General features: G+C 54.7%; 1 protein-coding gene across 1 annotated transcript; it reads left to right on the top strand.

Moving 5' to 3' along the window:
• Positions 1-872: 872 nt before the first annotated feature.
• On the top strand, positions 873-1,814 carry LOC310891219 (olfactory receptor 14C36-like; the record flags this gene model as incomplete). Its single annotated transcript, XM_083853499.1, has 1 exon — positions 873-1,814. One exon carries the CDS (start codon positions 873-875, stop codon positions 1,812-1,814), a length of 942 nt encoding a protein of 313 aa, XP_083709625.1.
• Positions 1,815-24,472: the final 22,658 nt, after the last annotated feature.

Genomic DNA, 24,472 nt, shown 5'->3' with positions numbered 1-24,472 from the left:
AGGGTAACATAAATGTGATTGCCCTCCATCTACAAAAGCTCAGGCAGCTGGGGACAAGTCCAGCCAGCTCCCTCACTCTGCTCTGAGCCACAGGGAATCCCTTTGCCTCTCAGGTCTCACAACCATTCCCTGTGAGTGCAGCAGAAATGCTCAGGATTTCTGACTTCAGAGAACACTGTGTGGGCATGAAGAGGGGGAAGAGAATGTGTATAAAACATTGCCCCTAAAACTCCTTTCTGCCAACTACATTATGTAGCAGCGGAATGCAGATGTTAACATGCTGACATGAAGATGATCAGCATGCTGGAGCACCTCTCCTTCGAAGAAAGGCTGAGAGAGCTGGGGCTGAGCAGGGTGACCTCACTGCAGCTTTTCCGCATTTAAAGGGGTCTTCTAAAAATATGGAGAGCTATTTTTTTGATCAATCAAATCATGACAGGATCAGGGGAATGTTTTTAAACTAAAAGCGGGGAGATTTAGATTAGAGATTAGGAGGAAATTCTTCACTCAGAGGGAGGCGAGGTACTGAAACATATTGCCCAGATAGGCTGGGCATTCATTTCATCTGACAAAATCTGAAAATAAAACCTTGCCCTCCTGCTATGTTCCTGTGTACTCCCTGCACTGGGTCAGGACTGATTCCCTCGCGAGACCAGCAGCAGAGGCCCCTGCTCCTCATCGCACACTGAACCTTAAAAATGAAGCTCATGTCATGGAGCTAAATGAAAGATTCCAGCAGAGAAACAAAAAGCATTGGAGTATGGCAGGGGGAGGTCTACAAGGAATGGCATAGGGTTCACTCAGAGAAACCTGTCCTAACTTTTCATTGCCTTTTACTACATGTACAGATCTCCATACCCAACAGGCATCAGATGTCCAACAGCAGCTCCATCAGCGAGTTCCTCCTCCTGCCATTCGCAGACACGCGGGAGCTGCAGCTCCTGCACTTCGCGCTCTTCCTGGCCATCTACCTGGCTGCCCTCCTGGGCAACGGCCTCATCCTCACCGCCGCAGCCTGCGACCACCGCCTCCACACCCCCATGTACTTCTTCCTCCTCGACCTCGCCCTCCTCGACCTGGGCTGCATCTCCACCACTCTCCCCAAAGCCGTGGTCAATTCCCTCTGGGACACCAGGGCCATTTCCTACACAGGATGTGCTGCCCAGGTCTTTTTCTTTTTCTTTTTGTTTTCAGCAGAGTGTTATCTTCTCACTGTCATGTCCTACGACCGCTACGTTGCCATCTGCAAGCCCCTGCACTACGGGAGCCTCCTGGGCAGCAGAGCTTGTGCCCAGATGGCAGCAGCTGCCTGGGGCAGTGGCTTTCTCCATGCTGTGCTGCACACTGCTAATGCATTTTCTCTGACACTTTGCCAAGGCAATGCTGTGGACCAGTTCTTCTGTGAAGTTCCAAAGATCCTCAAGCTCTCCTGCTCAAACTCCTACCTCAGGGAAGTTTGGATAATTATGGTTGGATTCTGTTTAGCGTCTGGCTGTTTCGTTTTCATCGTGCTGTCCTATGTGCAGATTTTCAGGGCTGTACTGAGGATGCCCTCTGAGCAGGGACAGCTCAAAGCCTTTTCCACGTGCCTCCCTCACCTGGCCGTGGCCTCCCTGTTTCTCAGCATGACCATATTTGCCTACCTGAAGTCCCCCTCCATCTCACCATCTCTGGACCTGGTGGTGGCAGTTCTGTACTCAGTTGTGCCACCGGCATTGAACCCCCTCATCTACAGCATGAGAAACAAGGAGCTTAAGAGTGCTGTTAGGAAAGTGATTGCATGGATATTTCTGATTAGTGATAAATTTAAATGATCTACACAAATGACTTCCCTTGCAGGCCTGCTCCTTGTTTATCATTATTGAAGTTTTTATCCTCAGTATCATTTGCATTTACTAATTTCTTAGAAATATGTTTCTTTATTCTTCGGCCACCTACTGCGGAATGAAACTGTTCTGTTTACTCTCGAGGCTTTATAATATGTGTATAACAGCAGGCCAGAGTAAACTCTGTGATAGCGTCTGCCTAATAAAATTGCATCTCCCCAGTGCTCTTCTTGAAGACTTGGTTCTTCTTTCAAAGCTGGTGCCAAGACCAGGGCTGAGCAGCTGCTCCCCGAAAAGCCTGTTGCTCCACGGATAAGGCAAAGAAAAAGCTCATTTTGTGAGCTGTGAGAGACCGAGGGTAGGATTTAGGAGTAAGCTGTTGGTGTCTGATGACAGCAGAAATGGTGAACAGTCACTGAGGTACACAGCCGTGACTGTCCCACAACCGTCAGGGCAGAGGACATCGTCCAGGAAATTAATGGGGAGCTGCCTGAAGCTGCCACAACCATGGAACCCAGTGAGAGGGTTTGGCAGCAGTGATCCCAACCCAGCTGGGTCTACTTCTCACCCTGTGCAGCTGTGTCTGTTTGCTTCTGTCCTGCAGTTCCTAGGGCCAGCACGCATCCTTGAGACAGTTTCCCCCAAGCTATCTGTTGGCCCTTACCTCAAAAGTCACCACCGGACGAGGCTTCTCAGCTCACGTACACCTGAAGGACTGGAGTGAAGCTGTGATCACAGAAAGAGCAAGCCCTTGGATCCTTGCAACATCCTTGGATCTCTGCATGGCTGGAAGCCTCTGCAAGCCCCATGGGAAAAGAGAGCCTACTGAGAACATCCTGATGCTCCATATACCATCCCCTCAGGCCATCAAGAAAGGTCCCTCAGCCCTAAGATCCAGCCCAGCTTCTTGTTGCATCAGCAACCAGGAGAAATTGCCCCAGAATACCCAACACTCTTGCGCTAGCAAGCAAATACGCCCATGTGTGTACATAAACACACCGTCTTGTACACACACACAAACGTGCACACACGGATACAGCTGAGCACACACAAACCGGTTCAACTGGGAACAGCATTTGCCCAGGGTAGGCAGTGACTGGAGCCTCACAAAGGGAGAGATCAGTCAAGCTGGAGTCACCCACAGGGACAGTACCGAATTAAGATGTCCACAGGCAAAAGATGACTCTGCAGCTCCTGTGGGATTCAGTGGGAGACAGCATGCACGAGGAAGGGAAGACACACAGGGACTGATGCTGTATAACCTGCCAGGCACCTAAGCACCGCACAGCCATTTTTTCCCCTCTCCCCTCACAGCAGGATGAATGAGAGAATTGAAAAAGGTAAAAGTGTGAGAACTCGGGGGTTCAGATGGGTAACAACTTCATAAGAAAGAAGACAAAGAAATAAACCAACAAATATAAGGGGAAAAACAAATATGAGAAAAACCACCTTCTTCTCGTATTTATAGGCATTGGTGAGATCCCTTCAGACCCTCCTCTGCTCTAGGCTAAAAACGTCCCTTATCACCCTGAGCCCGTGTAGAAACAAGCAAAACAAGGTCCCTATTTAGAGTCTGTTTTCTGGTGAGTGTGTTTGACAGCAACTGCGCAAGAAGACCCAAGCCCTCAGGTGCTATCCCGAGCAGCTTCCCTTCACGTGATGCAAATGCTGTGGCAAAGACTTATCCCTTGCTCGTCCCCGCCTGCAGTCACAGGACTGCCACCCAGCAGCACTGTGCCCAAGCTCCAGGAGCAATCGGGCCCAACCCAACACAAGGCCCAGGAGGAGAGCGCGGAAGTGAGAGCAGAGGAAAGAAGCAGCACCGGTTGCCGGGCGCCGATTGGCTGCCAGAGCCACCAGGCAAAGGGAGCCCCACCCCCTGCCGGCTGCCTGGGGCTCGCTGCCATGGCAACCGTGCGACCGCCTGACCAGGCAGGGCGGGCGCCGCCATCTTAGGGGTCGTGGGCGGGCTGGGGGCGTCTCGGGGCCTGAGGGGGGGACCCGGCCCGTGTGCCCGGGGCGCCCCTGCCCGCCCCTGCCTTTGCTCGCTCCCTGTGCCTCACCGCCTTGTCTTCCCTTTTCTTTGCGGTGTCGAATGCACGAGAAGCCCGACAGGCTCGGGAAGGCGGCCAGTCACTTGCACAAGAAGCAATAGGGCTGGATGCTCCTGAAATGCTGCTTGTTGCTGGCCGGGGCGGCACCCTGCCACAGTCATGGTGCCAGCCTGGCAGCTTTGTGCCTGGGTATCACTGTGAGATCAGGCTAACAGGATGAAGGCTTTGTTCCTCATCCCTTCTGCTGAGAGAGGGGTTTTGCCTCTCGGCAGCAGCTATCCCCAGGCTCTCAGCATATTTAAGCAAACTAAATGCAGCTACAGCCTCTTCTTTGTCTGAGACCTGATCTCAGCTGATGAGGAAGGAATGGGACCAGCAAACCCTTTCCGGCTGCAGCAGCTCAGGCCCGGCTGCCCTGGCCCTGGGGCAGGAGGAGCTGCCTGAAGACCCCCAGGGATGGCACGGAGGGGCTGCAGGCCTCCCAGGGGCTGGCTTGTGCCTCGGATGTCCCATCTGTGGGGCTGAGCCCTCTGTGCCCCCAGGAGCTGCCGTGCCCTTCAGAGGGACTGGGGCTGTGGTGGCAGTGCCCAGAGCCCTGCAGCAGCCTGCTCCGGACACTGCCCTGGGGCCAGCCCAGCATGAGAAGCTGGGCTGGGCTGGGCAGAGGGCAGGGAGGTGGGCAGAGGGCAGGAAGGTGGGAGTGCCTCCACAGCAGAAAGGGATCCCTCAGCCTCTGTCAGACACCCCTTCTGCCTCTCCCCTCATCCAGACCCTGCAGCCATGCGGTGCCACGTGCACCCACCCTTCCAACCTGTGATGAGTTTTAGGCCTTGGCGGTAACCAAGGTCATGCCCGCTTTAGGAGGAATCAAAGGGTGTCAGAGGCAAGCCCAGGACTCAGGGACCGGGCTCCTGGACATGTCCTGACATCACTCAAGAGCTACTCGAGTGCCCCAGGACGGGAACGGAGCCGGCACACACTTACTCAGGCTGGAGTCTCTCCAGCTTGGCTGCTGCTCCCAACTCCTCTGCTGGGGCAGGGTTCTCAGCCTTCCTCCACCTCTTCCTGACCTCCTTGCTCCTGGGCTGGGCTGGAGGACGGGGAGTCCAAGCATGTTGGCTGTTGAATCGCTGCAAGGAGAAGACGCTCTCATCAAACAGGACTGGACACACAGGTGCTGTTTCCCAGAGGACCTCTTGAAAGGGCCCTGCAACAGGACCTGGGAACCAGGCGACTCGGCGCTGCCAGCCCACGTCTGGCTGCTGCTTTTATCCCTCCCTTTCTGCTGACAACCTCTCCCTCACAGGGAGGAGCAGGCAAAGCCCTGCCCTGCGGCCTGGTGCCCGTCCTGCTCCCACCACCCTGGGACCTGCCGCCCTCGGAGCCCTGGCGGAGAGGATCGCTGCTGTTCTCAGCGCTGTTGATCACTGCCAGTAGCTGGGGTATCTGTTGGTCCTCCCCCTCAGACCAGGCTTCCCATGCAGCCATTTCTGCCCGGGCTTGCTCTTGTAGCTTTCGGTACGTGGGCCATGAGCTGTCTGTTTGGTCCCACTGTGAAGACAGGTTCCAGACCTCCTGGAGGAAAAAAAAACAAAACAAAAACACAACAGCAGACAGGATTGGTCTCAGCTGTCCCTCAGGCCTAACCCGCACTCCTGCCCCCTCGCCTCAGCCGGTCTGTCAGCAGTGCTTCGACCCTCCAGGATGAGGGGCCCTGAAGCTAGGCCAGGCTCCTCAACTCGTGACAAACACAGCTGAACAGCCCGCGGTGACCAAAGCCCTCTGCCATCAATGACCCAGAAAGGCCTTGTTCCTTTTCCATGGCCCCTGGTCAAAATGAAGTGGCTCATGGCAACACGGGAGGCAGTAAGAGGCAGGGAAGCTGTGCGGGACGCCACCTTCTGTCTCCTGAGGAAGAGATGAAGGAGGTAACAAACGTGGAAATGAACGCATCCCAAGGGACCTGCTCGGGATCGCTCCACACAAAGAGGCTTTTGCACAGGCCCAAACAGCACGGTCATTGCAGCAAGGCAGAGCAGGTACCTGCAGCGCTCTCCTGGAGGCTTCAGGAGCAGGGAGCGCAGTGGTGGTTGTAAGGAATGGTCCAGCAATTCGTGCCACTAAGGGATTTGAAGGGTTAACATTGAGGCCTGGGTTTAGGTGATAAGAGAACAAAGGGATTTCTTCAGAGAAAACCTGCTGACTCTGCACGGACGTGCAGTAACTTCTGACAGCCGGCCAAGAGACCACTAGATAAGGAGGAAGAATATGAGCCTCCCCGTCTGAGCGGCCCCCAAGAGACTAACAGAGACTGATAAGCAGGCGCACCTGGGAGGACTTTGGATTCGGGAAACCAATTATAATAACCCTGCCTCTTCTAGAAGTAGTAATGAATATGTATTAGCCTAGGAGCATAAAAACCAGCCGCCTTACGTAACAGGTGTGCGTCCTGGTGGAGCAGAGACTCCCGGCGCACCCAGCGCTGTTTGCTCGCCTCTATTCGTTTAATAAATTGTAAACTTTGATTGTAATCCTATTTGGGACTCAGTCATTTATAACAGTGGTGGACTTGGCTCGAGGAGCTGTTTCCTGCCTGTCTGCCTTCTTCGTCCCGGGGGAGCTGCCCAGACACGGGGGGAGCACACTGCAAACAGACACCAGAAGGAGGCTGCATGAGCCCAGGGGAATTCAGTCTCCAGTCCAAGCTCGCAAGCTGCGTCAGCTGGCCAACAGCGGTCGGATTCCTCACCCTTCACTAGGATTCCCAAAGAAATTGAAGTAGCCCTCAAAACCTCACCAACTTACACTGTGGAGCAGTGCAACAAGGCCCGCAGTGCTCTCCAGACGTTTGACACAGTCCAGATAAAACTTCATGCACGGGAAACCATCTTCGCACGTCAGAACACCAATGTCCCTGAAGGCAAAGGGGACGTGCTCCTTGCTCCTCAGGAGGAAGCAGTACAAGAGGATGGTCTCTTGCACACAGTTCTTCACCACGTGCAGTGGGAAGGAGGTGGCTCGCGATAGCTGCACGCAGTTCAGCGGCTCGATCTTGACACCATCTGCAAGGAGAAGCAACATCCTCACTGCCACAGCAAGCCCAAGTTGCTTGCAACATTCAGAACAAGTTCCCAGAGAAAGGGTCGCTCAGACGAACTGCTCCTGGGGCACAGTTTCTTTTGGGGGAACTCAAGCTGTACCCTGACCGTCGGAGACAATCCTCTACTTCTCCCAGGCCTTTCCAAAGAGCAGGGAGAACAAACCGTTGCGGACATGGGGCAGGAAGAGGGGGGCTGCTGCCTTCTCACCAGGGAGGATCTCAGTGGGACAGTAGATCTCCTCCAGCCACAACTCATCGATGTCCAGCTGGAAGAAAGGTCTTCGAATCAAGAGCAGCTCTTCTTTGCCATGGAACTGCTCTCGGACAACACCAAAGGTCCCGAGTCCCGCAACCCAAACGCCCTGCACACAGAAAAGACAGAAAGGCCGAGGAGGGAGTTCTTGAGAGACGGGAAAAGGGATGACTGTCAGAGCAGGGGGACACTGCTCTGTGCCCTGCCCGCTCCTCAGGGACAATGGGGCAAGGTGGGGCACTTTGGAAAGCTTTGCAAAAGAGCCGCATCCTCTGTTTCTTTCGTCACCCCCCTCACAGGATTTGCCAACATCCCTTGGCTAGAGAAGCGCCCGGAGGTTTCCAGCACACGGATTAGGCCTGGGACTGACTGCCAGCAACTGTCCTAGGCACGGAGCCAGGATATTCCCCCATCTCTCTGCTCGCCCTCCCCACTCAGGCCGCAGGGAAGAGTGAAGCCCTAGGGTGTGCCAAACACCTGAGAGGCAGAGCACATCTGGCCTTGGTTTCTCTCCCAGCTGGCCAAGAAGCTGCTCCGGGCACCCCGGGCAGTCTCAGAGCACTGCCATGGTGCTCGAGCAGGGATTGCTCTGCAGGGCCCAGGACACCAGCCCACCTTACTCCGCTTCAGCTCTTCCAGAATGTACTCGGATACGGAGTACCGAGGCCCCCTCGGGACCCTGGGGTCCCCTCTAGTCCTTGACTAGAGGTGTGGTGCTGAGACCTTGTTCAGGTCCCTTGAGAAAGGCTGGGCATTGACAGATTGGCAGTGGATTCATCTGGTCTCAGCAGCATCTGGCTTCTTTTCAGGGTAACATAAATGTGATTGCCCTCCATCTACAAAAGCTCAGGCAGCTGGGGACAAGTCCAGCCAGCTCCCTCACTCTGCTCTGAGCCACAGGGAATCCCTTTGCCTCTCAGGTCTCACAACCATTCCCTGTGAGTGCAGCAGAAATGCTCAGGATTTCTGACTTCAGAGAACACTGTGTGGGCATGAAGAGGGGGAAGAGAATGTGTATAAAACATTGCCCCTAAAACTCCTTTCTGCCAACTACATTATGTAGCAGCGGAATGCAGATGTTAACATGCTGACATGAAGATGATCAGCATGCTGGAGCACCTCTCCTTCGAAGAAAGGCTGAGAGAGCTGGGGCTGAGCAGGGTGACCTCACTGCAGCTTTTCCGCATTTAAAGGGGTCTTCTAAAAATATGGAGAGCTATTTTTTTGATCAATCAAATCATGACAGGATCAGGGGAATGTTTTTAAACTAAAAGCGGGGAGATTTAGATTAGAGATTAGGAGGAAATTCTTCACTCAGAGGGAGGCGAGGTACTGAAACATATTGCCCAGATAGGCTGGGCATTCATTTCATCTGACAAAATCTGAAAATAAAACCTTGCCCTCCTGCTATGTTCCTGTGTACTCCCTGCACTGGGTCAGGACTGATTCCCTCGCGAGACCAGCAGCAGAGGCCCCTGCTCCTCATCGCACACTGAACCTTAAAAATGAAGCTCATGTCATGGAGCTAAATGAAAGATTCCAGCAGAGAAACAAAAAGCATTGGAGTATGGCAGGGGGAGGTCTACAAGGAATGGCATAGGGTTCACTCAGAGAAACCTGTCCTAACTTTTCATTGCCTTTTACTACATGTACAGATCTCCATACCCAACAGGCATCAGATGTCCAACAGCAGCTCCATCAGCGAGTTCCTCCTCCTGCCATTCGCAGACACGCGGGAGCTGCAGCTCCTGCACTTCGCGCTCTTCCTGGCCATCTACCTGGCTGCCCTCCTGGGCAACGGCCTCATCCTCACCGCCGCAGCCTGCGACCACCGCCTCCACACCCCCATGTACTTCTTCCTCCTCGACCTCGCCCTCCTCGACCTGGGCTGCATCTCCACCACTCTCCCCAAAGCCGTGGTCAATTCCCTCTGGGACACCAGGGCCATTTCCTACACAGGATGTGCTGCCCAGGTCTTTTTCTTTTTCTTTTTGTTTTCAGCAGAGTGTTATCTTCTCACTGTCATGTCCTACGACCGCTACGTTGCCATCTGCAAGCCCCTGCACTACGGGAGCCTCCTGGGCAGCAGAGCTTGTGCCCAGATGGCAGCAGCTGCCTGGGGCAGTGGCTTTCTCCATGCTGTGCTGCACACTGCTAATGCATTTTCTCTGACACTTTGCCAAGGCAATGCTGTGGACCAGTTCTTCTGTGAAGTTCCAAAGATCCTCAAGCTCTCCTGCTCAAACTCCTACCTCAGGGAAGTTTGGATAATTATGGTTGGATTCTGTTTAGCGTCTGGCTGTTTCGTTTTCATCGTGCTGTCCTATGTGCAGATTTTCAGGGCTGTACTGAGGATGCCCTCTGAGCAGGGACAGCTCAAAGCCTTTTCCACGTGCCTCCCTCACCTGGCCGTGGCCTCCCTGTTTCTCAGCATGACCATATTTGCCTACCTGAAGTCCCCCTCCATCTCACCATCTCTGGACCTGGTGGTGGCAGTTCTGTACTCAGTTGTGCCACCGGCATTGAACCCCCTCATCTACAGCATGAGAAACAAGGAGCTTAAGAGTGCTGTTAGGAAAGTGATTGCATGGATATTTCTGATTAGTGATAAATTTAAATGATCTACACAAATGACTTCCCTTGCAGGCCTGCTCCTTGTTTATCATTATTGAAGTTTTTATCCTCAGTATCATTTGCATTTACTAATTTCTTAGAAATATGTTTCTTTATTCTTCGGCCACCTACTGCGGAATGAAACTGTTCTGTTTACTCTCGAGGCTTTATAATATGTGTATAACAGCAGGCCAGAGTAAACTCTGTGATAGCGTCTGCCTAATAAAATTGCATCTCCCCAGTGCTCTTCTTGAAGACTTGGTTCTTCTTTCAAAGCTGGTGCCAAGACCAGGGCTGAGCAGCTGCTCCCCGAAAAGCCTGTTGCTCCACGGATAAGGCAAAGAAAAAGCTCATTTTGTGAGCTGTGAGAGACCGAGGGTAGGATTTAGGAGTAAGCTGTTGGTGTCTGATGACAGCAGAAATGGTGAACAGTCACTGAGGTACACAGCCGTGACTGTCCCACAACCGTCAGGGCAGAGGACATCGTCCAGGAAATTAATGGGGAGCTGCCTGAAGCTGCCACAACCATGGAACCCAGTGAGAGGGTTTGGCAGCAGTGATCCCAACCCAGCTGGGTCTACTTCTCACCCTGTGCAGCTGTGTCTGTTTGCTTCTGTCCTGCAGTTCCTAGGGCCAGCACGCATCCTTGAGACAGTTTCCCCCAAGCTATCTGTTGGCCCTTACCTCAAAAGTCACCACCGGACGAGGCTTCTCAGCTCACGTACACCTGAAGGACTGGAGTGAAGCTGTGATCACAGAAAGAGCAAGCCCTTGGATCCTTGCAACATCCTTGGATCTCTGCATGGCTGGAAGCCTCTGCAAGCCCCATGGGAAAAGAGAGCCTACTGAGAACATCCTGATGCTCCATATACCATCCCCTCAGGCCATCAAGAAAGGTCCCTCAGCCCTAAGATCCAGCCCAGCTTCTTGTTGCATCAGCAACCAGGAGAAATTGCCCCAGAATACCCAACACTCTTGCGCTAGCAAGCAAATACGCCCATGTGTGTACATAAACACACCGTCTTGTACACACACACAAACGTGCACACACGGATACAGCTGAGCACACACAAACCGGTTCAACTGGGAACAGCATTTGCCCAGGGTAGGCAGTGACTGGAGCCTCACAAAGGGAGAGATCAGTCAAGCTGGAGTCACCCACAGGGACAGTACCGAATTAAGATGTCCACAGGCAAAAGATGACTCTGCAGCTCCTGTGGGATTCAGTGGGAGACAGCATGCACGAGGAAGGGAAGACACACAGGGACTGATGCTGTATAACCTGCCAGGCACCTAAGCACCGCACAGCCATTTTTTCCCCTCTCCCCTCACAGCAGGATGAATGAGAGAATTGAAAAAGGTAAAAGTGTGAGAACTCGGGGGTTCAGATGGGTAACAACTTCATAAGAAAGAAGACAAAGAAATAAACCAACAAATATAAGGGGAAAAACAAATATGAGAAAAACCACCTTCTTCTCGTATTTATAGGCATTGGTGAGATCCCTTCAGACCCTCCTCTGCTCTAGGCTAAAAACGTCCCTTATCACCCTGAGCCCGTGTAGAAACAAGCAAAACAAGGTCCCTATTTAGAGTCTGTTTTCTGGTGAGTGTGTTTGACAGCAACTGCGCAAGAAGACCCAAGCCCTCAGGTGCTATCCCGAGCAGCTTCCCTTCACGTGATGCAAATGCTGTGGCAAAGACTTATCCCTTGCTCGTCCCCGCCTGCAGTCACAGGACTGCCACCCAGCAGCACTGTGCCCAAGCTCCAGGAGCAATCGGGCCCAACCCAACACAAGGCCCAGGAGGAGAGCGCGGAAGTGAGAGCAGAGGAAAGAAGCAGCACCGGTTGCCGGGCGCCGATTGGCTGCCAGAGCCGCCAGGCAAAGGGAGCCCCACCCCCTGCCGGCTGCCTGGGGCTCGCTGCCATGGCAACCGTGCGACCGCCTGACCAGGCAGGGCGGGCGCCGCCATCTTAGGGGTCGTGGGCGGGCTGGGGGCGTCTCGGGGCCTGAGGGGGGGACCCGGCCCGTGTGCCCGGGGCGCCCCTGCCCGCCCCTGCCCGCCCCTGCCTTTGCTCGCTCCCTGTGCCTCACCGCCTTGTCTTCCCTTTTCTTTGCGGTGTCGAATGCACGAGAAGCCCGACAGGCTCGGGAAGGCGGCCAGTCACTTGCACAAGAAGCAATAGGGCTGGATGCTCCTGAAATGCTGCTTGTTGCTGGCCGGGGCGGCACCCTGCCACAGTCATGGTGACAGCCTGGCAGCTTTGTGCCTGGGTATCACTGTGAGATCAGGCTAACAGGATGAAGGCTTTGTTCCTCATCCCTTCTGCTGAGAGAGGGGTTTTGCCTCTCGGCAGCAGCTATCCCCAGGCTCTCAGCATATTTAAGCAAACTAAATGCAGCTACAGCCTCTTCTTTGTCTGAGACCTGATCTCAGCTGATGAGGAAGGAATGGGACCAGCAAACCCTTTCCGGCTGCAGCAGCTCAGGCCCGGCTGCCCTGGCCCTGGGGCAGGAGGAGCTGCCTGAAGACCCCCAGGGATGGCACGGAGGGGCTGCAGGCCTCCCAGGGGCTGGCTTGTGCCTCGGATGTCCCATCTGTGGGGCTGAGCCCTCTGTGCCCCCAGGAGCTGCCGTGCCCTTCAGAGGGACTGGGGCTGTGGTGGCAGTGCCCAGAGCCCTGCAGCAGCCTGCTCCGGACACTGCCCTGGGGCCAGCCCAGCATGAGAAGCTGGGCTGGGCTGGGCAGGGGGCAGGGAGGTGGGCAGAGGGCAGGAAGGTGGGAGTGCCTCCACAGCAGAAAGGGATCCCTCAGCCTCTGTCAGACACCCCTTCTGCCTCTCCCCTCATCCAGACCCTGCACCCATGCGGTGCCACGTGCACCCACCCTTCCAACCTGTGATGAGTTTTAGGCCTTGGCGGTAACCAAGGTCATGCCCGCTTTAGGAGGAATCAAAGGGTGTCAGAGGCAAGCCCAGGACTCAGGGACCGGGCTCCTGGACATGTCCTGACATCACTCAAGAGCTACTCGAGTGCCCCAGGACGGGAACGGAGCCGGCACACACTTACTCAGGCTGGAGTCTCTCCAGCTTGGCTGCTGCTCCCAACTCCTCTGCTGGGGCAGGGTTCTCAGCCTTCCTCCACCTCTTCCTGACCTCCTTGCTCCTGGGCTGGGCTGGAGGACGGGGAGTCCAAGCATGTTGGCTGTTGAATCGCTGCAAGGAGAAGACGCTCTCATCAAACAGGACTGGACACACAGGTGCTGTTTCCCAGAGGACCTCTTGAAAGGGCCCTGCAACAGGACCTGGGAACCAGGCGACTCGGCGCTGCCAGCCCACGTCTGGCTGCTGCTTTTATCCCTCCCTTTCTGCTGACAACCTCTCCCTCACAGGGAGGAGCAGGCAAAGCCCTGCCCTGCGGCCTGGTGCCCGTCCTGCTCCCACCACCCTGGGACCTGCCGCCCTCGGAGCCCTGGCGGAGAGGATCGCTGCTGTTCTCAGCGCTGTTGATCACTGCCAGTAGCTGGGGTATCTGTTGGTCCTCCCCCTCAGACCAGGCTTCCCATGCAGCCATTTCTGCCCGGGCTTGCTCTTGTAGCTTTCGGTACGTGGGCCATGAGCTGTCTGTTTGGTCCCACTGTGAAGACAGGTTCCAGACCTCCTGGAGGAAAAAAAAACAAAACAAAAACACAACAGCAGACAGGATTGGTCTCAGCTGTCCCTCAGGCCTAACCCGCACTCCTGCCCCCTCGCCTCAGCCGGTCTGTCAGCAGTGCTTCGACCCTCCAGGATGAGGGGCCCTGAAGCTAGGCCAGGCTCCTCAACTCGTGACAAACACAGCTGAACAGCCCGCGGTGACCAAAGCCCTCTGCCATCAATGACCCAGAAAGGCCTTGTTCCTTTTCCATGGCCCCTGGTCAAAATGAAGTGGCTCATGGCAACACGGGAGGCAGTAAGAGGCAGGGAAGCTGTGCGGGACGCCACCTTCTGTCTCCTGAGGAAGAGATGAAGGAGGTAACAAACGTGGAAATGAACGCATCCCAAGGGACCTGCTCGGGATCGCTCCACACAAAGAGGCTTTTGCACAGGCCCAAACAGCACGGTCATTGCAGCAAGGCAGAGCAGGTACCTGCAGCGCTCTCCTGGAGGCTTCAGGAGCAGGGAGCGCAGTGGTGGTTGTAAGGAATGGTCCAGCAATTCGTGCCACTAAGGGATTTGAAGGGTTAACATTGAGGCCTGGGTTTAGGTGATAAGAGAACAAAGGGATTTCTTCAGAGAAAACCTGCTGACTCTGCACGGACGTGCAGTAACTTCTGACAGCCGGCCAAGAGACCACTAGATAAGGAGGAAGAATATGAGCCTCCCCGTCTGAGCGGCCCCCAAGAGACTAACAGAGACTGATAAGCAGGCGCACCTGGGAGGACTTTGGATTCGGGAAACCAATTATAATAACCCTGCCTCTTCTAGAAGTAGTAATGAATATGTATTAGCCTAGGAGCATAAAAACCAGCCGCCTTACGTAACAGGTGTGCGTCCTGGTGGAGCAGAGACTCCCGGCGCACCCAGCGCTGTTTGCTCGCCTCTATTCGTTTAATAAATTGTAAACTTTGATTGTAATCCTATTTGGGACTCAGTCATTTATAACAGTGGTGGACTTGGCTCGAGGAGCTGTTTCCTGCCTGTCTGCCTTCTTCGTCCCGGGGGAGCTGCCCGGACACGGGGGGAGCACACTGCAAACAGACACCAGGAGGAGGCTGCATGAGCCCAGGGGAATTCAGTCTCCAGTCCAAGCTCGCAAGCTGCGTCAGCTGGCCAACTGCGGTCGGATTCCTCACCCTTCACTAGGATTCCCAAAGAAATTGAAGTAGCCCTCAAAACCTCACCAACTTACACTGTGGAGCAGTGCAACAAGGCCCGCAGTGCTCTCCAGACGTTTGACACAGTCCAGATAAAACTTCATGCACGGGAAACCATCTTCGCACGTCAGAACACCAATGTCCCTGAAGGCAAAGGGGACGTGCTCCTTGCTCCTCAGGAGGAAGCAGTACAAGAGGATGGTCTCTTGCACACAGTTCTTCACCACGTGCAGTGGGAAGGAGGTGGCTCGCGATAGCTGCACGCAGTTCAGCGGCTCGATCTTGACACCATCTGCAAGGAGAAGCAACATCCTCACTGCCACAGCAAGCCCAAGTTGCTTGCAACATTCAGAACAAGTTCCCAGAGAAAGGGTCGCTCAGACGAACTGCTCCTGGGGCACAGTTTCTTTTGGGGGAACTCAAGCTGTACCCTGACCGTTGGAGACAATCCTCTACTTCTCCCAGGCCTTTCCAAAGAGCAGGGAGAACAAACCGTTGCGGACATGGGGCAGGAAGAGGGGGGCTGCTGCCTTCTCACCAGGGAGGATCTCAGTGGGACAGTAGATCTCCTCCAGCCACAACTCATCGATGTCCAGCTGGAAGAAAGGTCTTCGAATCAAGAGCAGCTCTTCTTTGCCATGGAACTGCTCTCGGACAACACCAAAGGTCCCGAGTCCCGCAACCCAAACGCCCTGCACACAGAAAAGACAGAAAGGCCGAGGAGGGAGTTCTTGAGAGACGGGAAAAGGGATGACTGTCAGAGCAGGGGGACACTGCTCTGTGCCCTGCCCGCTCCTCAGGGACAATGGGGCAAGGTGGGGCACTTTGGAAAGCTTTGCAAAAGAGCCGCATCCTCTGTTTCTTTCGTCACCCCCCTCACAGGATTTGCCAACATCCCTTGGCTAGAGAAGCGCCCGGAGGTTTCCAGCACACGGATTAGGCCTGGGACTGACTGCCAGCAACTGTCCTAGGCACGGAGCCAGGATATTCCCCCATCTCTCTGCTCGCCCTCCCCACTCAGGCCGCAGGGAAGAGTGAAGCCCTAGGGTGTGCCAAACACCTGAGAGGCAGAGCACATCTGGCCTTGGTTTCTCTCCCAGCTGGCCAAGAAGCTGCTCCGGGCACCCCGGGCAGTCTCAGAGCACTGCCATGGTGCTCGAGCAGGGATTGCTCTGCAGGGCCCAGGACACCAGCCCACCTTACTCCGCTTCAGCTCTTCCAGAATGTACTCGGATACGGAGTACCGAGGCCCCCTCGGGACCCTGGGGTCCCCTCTAGTCCTTGACTAGAGGTGTGGTGCTGAGACCTTGTTCAGGTCCCTTGAGAAAGGCTGGGCATTGACAGATTGGCAGTGGATTCATCTGGTCTCAGCAGCATCTGGCTTCTTTTCAGGGTAACATAAATGTGATTGCCCTCCATCTACAAAAGCTCAGGCAGCTGGGGACAAGTCCAGCCAGCTCCCTCACTCTGCTCTGAGCCACAGGGAATCCCTTTGCCTCTCAGGTTTCACAACCATTCCCTGTGAGTGCAGCAGAAATGCTCAGGATTTCTGACTTCAGAGAACACTGTGTGGGCATGAAGAGGGGGAAGAGAATGTGTGTAAAACATTGCCCCTAAAACTCCTTTCTGCCAACTACATTATGTAGCAGCGGAATGCAGATGTTAACATGCTGACATGAAGATGATCAGCATGCTGGAGCACCTCTCCTTCGAAGAAAGGCTGAGAGAGCTGGGGCTGAGCAGGGTGACCTCACTGCAGCTTTTCCGCATTTAAAGGGGTCTTCTAAAAATATGGAGAGCTATTTTTTTGATCAATCAAATCATGACAGGATCAGGGGAATGTTTTTAAACTAAAAGCGGGGAGATTTAGATTAGAGATTAGGAGGAAATTCTTCACTCAGAGGGAGGCGAGGTACTGAAACATATTGCCCAGATAGGCTGGGCATTCATTTCATCTGACAAAATCTGAAAATAAAACCTTGCCCTCCTGCTATGTTCCTGTGTACTCCCTGCACTGGGTCAGGACTGATTCCCTCGCGAGACCAGCAGCAGAGGCCCCTGCTCCTCATCGCACACTGAACCTTAAAAATGAAGCTCATGTCATGGAGCTAAATGAAAGATTCCAGCAGAGAAACAAAAAGCATTGGAGTATGGCAGGGGGAGGTCTACAAGGAATGGCATAGGGTTCACTCAGAGAAACCTGTCCTAACTTTTCATTGCCTTTTACTACATGTACAGATCTCCATACCCAAGAGGCATCAGATGTCCAACAGCAGCTCCATCAGCGAGTTCCTCCTCCTGCCATTCGCAGACATGCGGGAGCTGCAGCTCCTGCACTTCGCGCTCTTCCTGGCCATCTACCTGGCTGCCCTCCTGGGCAACGGCCTCATCCTCACCGCCGCAGCCTGCGACCACCGCCTCCACACCCCCATGTACTTCTTCCTCCTCGACCTCGCCCTCCTCGACCTGGGCTGCATCTCCACCACTCTCCCCAAAGCCGTGGTCAATTCCCTCTGGGACACCAGGGCCATTTCCTACACAGGATGTGCTGCCCAGGTCTTTTTCTTTTTCTTTTTGTTTTCAGCAGAGTGTTATCTTCTCACTGTCATGTCCTACGACCGCTACGTTGCCATCTGCAAGCCCCTGCACTATGGGAGCCTCCTGGGCAGCAGAGCTTGTGCCCAGATGGCAGCAGCTGCCTGGGGCAGTGGCTTTCTCCATGCTGTGCTGCACACTGCTAATGCATTTTCTCTGACACTTTGCCAAGGCAATGCTGTGGACCAGTTCTTCTGTGAAGTTCCAAAGATCCTCAAGCTCTCCTGCTCAAACTCCTACCTCAGGGAAGTTTGGATAATTATGGTTGGATTCTGTTTAGCGTCTGGGTGTTTTGTTTTCATCGTGCTGTCCTATGTGCAGATTTTCAGGGCTGTACTGAGGATGCCCTCTGAGCAGGGACAGCTCAAAGCCTTTTCCATGTGTCTCCCTCACCTGGCCGTGGCCTCCCTGTTTCTCAGCATGACCATATTTGCCTACCTGAAGTCCCCCTCCATCTCACCATCTCTGGACCTGGTGGTGGCAGTTCTGTACTCAGTTGTGCCACCGGCATTGAACCCCCTCATCTACAGCATGAGAAACAAGGAGCTTAAGGGTGCTGTTAGGAAAGTGATTGCATGGATATTTCTGATTAGTGATAAATTTAAATGATCTACACAAATGACTTCCCTTGCAGGCCTGCTCCTTGTTTATCATTATTGAAGTTTTTATCCTCAGTATCATTTGCATTTACTAATTTCTTAGAAATATGTTTCTTTATTCTTCGGCCACCTACTGCGGAATGAAACTGTTCTGTTTACTCTCGAGGCTTTATAATATGTGTATAACAGCAGGCCAGAGTAAACTCTGTGATAGCGTCTGCCTAATAAAATTGCATCTCCCCAGTGCTCTTCTTGAAGACTTGGTTCTTCTTTCAAAGCTGGTGCCAAGACCAGGGCTGAGCAGCTGCTCCCCGAAAAGCCTGTTGCTCCACGGATAAGGCAAAGAAAAAGCTCATTTTGTGAGCTGTGAGAGACCGAGGGTAGGATTTAGGAGTAAGCTGTTGGTGTCTGATGACAGCAGAAATGGTGAACAGTCACTGAGGTACACAGCCGTGACTGTCCCACAACCGTCAGGGCAGAGGACATCGTCCAGGAAATTAATGGGGAGCTGCCTGAAGCTGCCACAACCATGGAACCCAGTGAGAGGGTTTGGCAGCAGTGATCCCAACCCAGCTGGGTCTACTTCTCACCCTGTGCAGCTGTGTCTGTTTGCTTCTGTCCTGCAGTTCCTAGGGCCAGCACGCATCCTTGAGACAGTTTCCCCCAAGCTATCTGTTGGCCCTTACCTCAAAAGTCACCACCGGACGAGGCTTCTCAGCTCACGTACACCTGAAGGACTGGAGTGAAGCTGTGATCACAGAAAGAGCAAGCCCTTGGATCCTTGCAACATCCTTGGATCTCTGCATGGCTGGAAGCCTCTGCAAGCCCCATGGGAAAAGAGAGCCTACTGAGAACATCCTGATGCTCCATATACCATCCCCTCAGGCCATCAAGAAAGGTCCCTCAGCCCTAAGATCCAGCCCAGCTTCTTGTTGCATCAGCAACCAGGAGAAATTGCCCCAGAATACCCAACACTCTTGCGCTAGCAAGCAAATACGCCCATGTGTGTACATAAACACACCGTCTTGTACACACACACAAACGTGCACACACGGATACAGCTGAGCACACACAAACCGGTTCAACTGGGAACAGCATTTGCCCAGGGTAGGCAGTGACTGGAGCCTCACAAAGGGAGAGATCAGTCAAGCTGGAGTCACCCACAGGGACAGTACCGAATTAAGATGTCCACAGGCAAAAGATGACTCTGCAGCTCCTGTGGGATTCAGTGGGAGACACCATGCACGAGGAAGGGAAGACACACAGGGACTGATGCTGTATAACCTGCCAGGCACCTAAGCACCGCACAGCCATTTTTTCCCCTCTCCCCTCACAGCAGGATGAATGAGAGAATTGAAAAAGGTAAAAGTGTGAGAACTCGGGGGTTCAGATGGGTAACAACTTCATAAGAAAGAAGACAAAGAAATAAACCAACAAATATAAGGGGAAAAACAAATATGAGAAAAACCACCTTCTTCTCGTATTTATAGGCATTGGTGAGATCCCTTCAGACCCTCCTCTGCTCTAGGCTAAAAACGTCCCTTATCACCCTGAGCCCGTGTAGAAACAAGCAAAACAAGGTCCCTATTTAGAGTCTGTTTTCTGGTGAGTGTGTTTGACAGCAACTGCGCAAGAAGACCCAAGCCCTCAGGTGCTATCCCGAGCAGCTTCCCTTCACGTGATGCAAATGCTGTGGCAAAGACTTATCCCTTGCTCGTCCCCGCCTGCAGTCACAGGACTGCCACCCAGCAGCACTGTGCCCAAGCTCCAGGAGCAATCGGGCCCAACCCAACACAAGGCCCAGGAGGAGAGCGCGGAAGTGAGAGCAGAGGAAAGAAGCAGCACCGGTTGCCGGGCGCCGATTGGCTGCCAGAGCCGCCAGGCAAAGGGAGCCCCACCCCCTGCCGGCTGCCTGGGGCTCGCTGCCATGGCAACCGTGCGACCGCCTGACCAGGCAGGGCGGGCGCCGCCATCTTAGGGGTCGTGGGCGGGCTGGGGGCGTCTCGGGGCCTGAGGGGGGGACCCGGCCCGTGTGCCCGGGGCGCCCCTGCCCGCCCCTGCCTTTGCTCGCTCCCTGTGCCTCACCGCCTTGTCTTCCCTTTTCTTTGCGGTGTCGAATGCACGAGAAGCCCGACAGGCTCGGGAAGGCGGCCAGTCACTTGCACAAGAAGCAATAGGGCTGGATGCTCCTGAAATGCTGCTTGTTGCTGGCCGGGGCGGCACCCTGCCACAGTCATGGTGACAGCCTGGCAGCTTTGTGCCTGGGTATCACTGTGAGATCAGGCTAACAGGATGAAGGCTTTGTTCCTCATCCCTTCTGCTGAGAGAGGGGTTTTGCCTCTCGGCAGCAGCTATCCCCAGGCTCTCAGCATATTTAAGCAAACTAAATGCAGCTACAGCCTCTTCTTTGTCTGAGACCAGATCTCAGCTGATGAGGAAGGAATGGGACCAGCAAACCCTTTCTGGCTGCAGCAGCTCAGGCCCGGCTGCCCTGGCCCTGGGGCAGGAGGAGCTGCCTGAAGACCCCCAGGGATGGCACGGAGGGGCTGCAGGCCTCCCAGGGGCTGGCTTGTGCCTCGGATGTCCCATCTGTGGGGCTGAGCCCTCTGTGCCCCCAGGAGCTGCCGTGCCCTTCAGAGGGACTGGGGCTGTGGTGGCAGTGCCCAGAGCCCTGCAGCAGCCTGCTCCGGACACTGCCCTGGGGCCAGCCCAGCATGAGAAGCTGGGCTGGGCTGGGCAGAGGGCAGGGAGGTGGGCAGAGGGCAGGAAGGTGAGAGTGCCTCCACAGCAGAAAGGGATCCCTCAGCCTCTGTCAGACACCCCTTCTGCCTCTCCCCTCATCCAGACCCTGCACCCATGCGGTGCCACGTGCACCCACCCTTCCAACCTGTGATGAGTTTTAGGCCTTGGCGGTAACCAAGGTCATGCCCGCTTTAGGAGGAATCAAAGGGTGTCAGAGGCAAGCCCAGGACTCAGGGACCAGGCTCCTGGACATGTCCTGACATCACTCAAGAGCTACTCGAGTGCCCCAGGACGGGAACGGAGCCGGCACACACTTACTCAGGCTGGAGTCTCTCCAGCTTGGCTGCTGCTCCCAACTCCTCTGCTGGGGCAGGGTTCTCAGCCTTCCTCCACCTCTTCCTGACCTCCTTGCTCCTGGGCTGGGCTGGAGGACGGGGAGTCCAAGCATGTTGGCTGTTGAATCGCTGCAAGGAGAAGACGCTCTCATCAAACAGGACTGGACACACAGGTGCTGTTTCCCAGAGGACCTCTTGAAAGGGCCCTGCAACAGGACCTGGGAACCAGGCGACTCGGCGCTGCCAGCCCACGTCTGGCTGCTGCTTTTATCCCTCCCTTTCTGCTGACAACCTCTCCCTCACAGGGAGGAGCAGGCAAAGCCCTGCCCTGCGGCCTGGTGCCCGTCCTGCTCCCACCACCCTGGGACCTGCCGCCCTCGGAGCCCTGGCGGAGAGGATCGCTGCTGTTCTCAGCGCTGTTGATCACTGCCAGTAGCTGGGGTATCTGTTGGTCCTCCCCCTCAGACCAGGCTTCCCATGCAGCCATTTCTGCCCGGGCTTGCTCTTGTAGCTTTCGGTACGTGGGCCATGAGCTGTCTGTTTGGTCCCACTGTGAAGACAGGTTCCAGACCTCCTGGAGGAAAAAAAAACAAAACAAAAACACAACAGCAGACAGGATTGGTCTCAGCTGTCCCTCAGGCCTAACCCGCACTCCTGCCCCCTCGCCTCAGCCGGTCTGTCAGCAGTGCTTCGACCCTCCAGGATGAGGGGCCCTGAAGCTAGGCCAGGCTCCTCAACTCGTGACAAACACAGCTGAACAGCCCGCGGTGACCAAAGCCCTCTGCCATCAATGACCCAGAAAGGCCTTGTTCCTTTTCCATGGCCCCTGGTCAAAATGAAGTGGCTCACGGCAACACGGGAGGCAGTAAGAGGCAGGGAAGGTGTGCGGGACGCCACCTTCTGTCTCCTGAGGAAGAGATGAAGGAGGTAACAAACGTGGAAATGAACGCATCCCAAGGGACCTGCTCGGGATCGCTCCACACAAAGAGGCTTTTGCACAGGCCCAAACAGCACGGTCATTGCAGCAAGGCAGAGCAGGTACCTGCAGCGCTCTCCTGGAGGCTTCAGGAGCAGGGAGCGCAGTGGTGGTTGTAAGGAATGGTCCAGCAATTCGTGCCACTAAGGGATTTGAAGGGTTAACATTGAGGCCTGGGTTTAGGTGATAAGAGAACAAAGGGATTTCTTCAGAGAAAACCTGCTGACTCTGCACGGACGTGCAGTAACTTCTGACAGCCGGCCAAGAGACCACTAGATAAGGAGGAAGAATATGAGCCTCCCCGTCTGAGCGGCCCCCAAGAGACTAACAGAGACTGATAAGCAGGCGCACCTGGGAGGACTTTGGATTCGGGAAACCAATTATAATAACCCTGCCTCTTCTAGAAGTAGTAATGAATATGTATTAGCCTAGGAGCATAAAAACCAGCCGCCTTACGTAACAGGTGTGCGTCCTGGTGGAGCAGAGACTCCCGGCGCACCCAGCGCTGTTTGCTCGCCTCTATTCGTTTAATAAATTGTAAACTTTGATTGTAATCCTATTTGGGACTCAGTCATTTATAACAGTGGTGGACTTGGCTCGAGGAGCTGTTTCCTGCCTGTCTGCCTTCTTCGTCCCGGGGGAGCTGCCCGGACACGGGGGGAGCACACTGCAAACAGACACCAGGAGGAGGCTGCATGAGCCCAGGGGAATTCAGTCTCCAGTCCAAGCTCGCAAGCTGCGTCAGCTGGCCAACAGCGGTCGGATTCCTCACCCTTCACTAGGATTCCCAAAGAAATTGAAGTAGCCCTCAAAACCTCACCAACTTACACTGTGGAGCAGTGCAACAAGGCCCGCAGTGCTCTCCAGACGTTTGACACAGTCCAGATAAAACTTCATGCACGGGAAACCATCTTCGCACGTCAGAACACCAATGTCCCTGAAGGCAAAGGGGACGTGCTCCTTGCTCCTCAGGAGGAAGCAGTACAAGAGGATGGTCTCTTGCACACAGTTCTTCACCACGTGCAGTGGGAAGGAGGTGGCTCGCGATAGCTGCACGCAGTTCAGCGGCTCGATCTTGACACCATCTGCAAGGAGAAGCAACATCCTCACTGCCACAGCAAGCCCAAGTTGCTTGCAACATTCAGAACAAGTTCCCAGAGAAAGGGTCGCTCAGACGAACTGCTCCTGGGGCACAGTTTCTTTTGGGGGAACTCAAGCTGTACCCTGACCGTCGGAGACAATCCTCTACTTCTCCCAGGCCTTTCCAAAGAGCAGGGAGAACAAACCGTTGCGGACATGGGGCAGGAAGAGGGGGGCTGCTGCCTTCTCACCAGGGAGGATCTCAGTGGGACAGTAGATCTCCTCCAGCCACAACTCATCGATGTCCAGCTGGAAGAAAGGTCTTCGAATCAAGAGCAGCTCTTCTTTGCCATGGAACTGCTCTCGGACAACACCAAAGGTCCCGAGTCCCGCAACCCAAACGCCCTGCACACAGAAAAGACAGAAAGGCCGAGGAGGGAGTTCTTGAGAGACGGGAAAAGGGATGACTGTCAGAGCAGGGGGACACTGCTCTGTGCCCTGCCCGCTCCTCAGGGACAATGGGGCAAGGTGGGGCACTTTGGAAAGCTTTGCAAAAGAGCCGCATCCTCTGTTTCTTTCGTCACCCCCCTCACAGGATTTGCCAACATCCCTTGGCTAGAGAAGCGCCCGGAGGTTTCCAGCACACGGATTAGGCCTGGGACTGACTGCCAGCAACTGTCCTAGGCACGGAGCCAGGATATTCCCCCATCTCTCTGCTCGCCCTCCCCACTCAGGCCGCAGGGAAGAGTGAAGCCCTAGGGTGTGCCAAACACCTGAGAGGCAGAGCACATCTGGCCTTGGTTTCTCTCCCAGCTGGCCAAGAAGCTGCTCCGGGCACCCCGGGCAGTCTCAGAGCACTGCCATGGTGCTCGAGCAGGGATTGCTCTGCAGGGCCCAGGACACCAGCCCACCTTACTCCGCTTCAGCTCTTCCAGAATGTACTCGGATACGGAGTACCGAGGCCCCCTCGGGACCCTGGGGTCCCCTCTAGTCCTTGACTAGAGGTGTGGTGCTGAGACCTTGTTCAGGTCCCTTGAGAAAGGCTGGGCATTGACAGATTGGCAGTGGATTCATCTGGTCTCAGCAGCATCTGGCTTCTTTTCAGGGTAACATAAATGTGATTGCCCTCCATCTACAAAAGCTCAGGCAGCTGGGGACAAGTCCAGCCAGCTCCCTCACTCTGCTCTGAGCCACAGGGAATCCCTTTGCCTCTCAGGTCTCACAACCATTCCCTGTGAGTGCAGCAGAAATGCTCAGGATTTCTGACTTCAGAGAACACTGTGTGGGCATGAAGAGGGGGAAGAGAATGTGTATAAAACATTGCCCCTAAAACTCCTTTCTGCCAACTACATTATGTAGCAGCGGAATGCAGATGTTAACATGCTGACATGAAGATGATCAGCATGCTGGAGCACCTCTCCTTCGAAGAAAGGCTGAGAGAGCTG

The sequence above is a fragment of the Anser anser genome, assembly GCF_964211835.1.
Source record: "Anser anser genome assembly, contig: HAP1_SCAFFOLD_105, whole genome shotgun sequence".
NCBI lineage: Eukaryota > Metazoa > Chordata > Aves > Anseriformes > Anatidae > Anser > Anser anser.
This window is presented reverse-complemented; position numbering and strand designations above follow the sequence as displayed.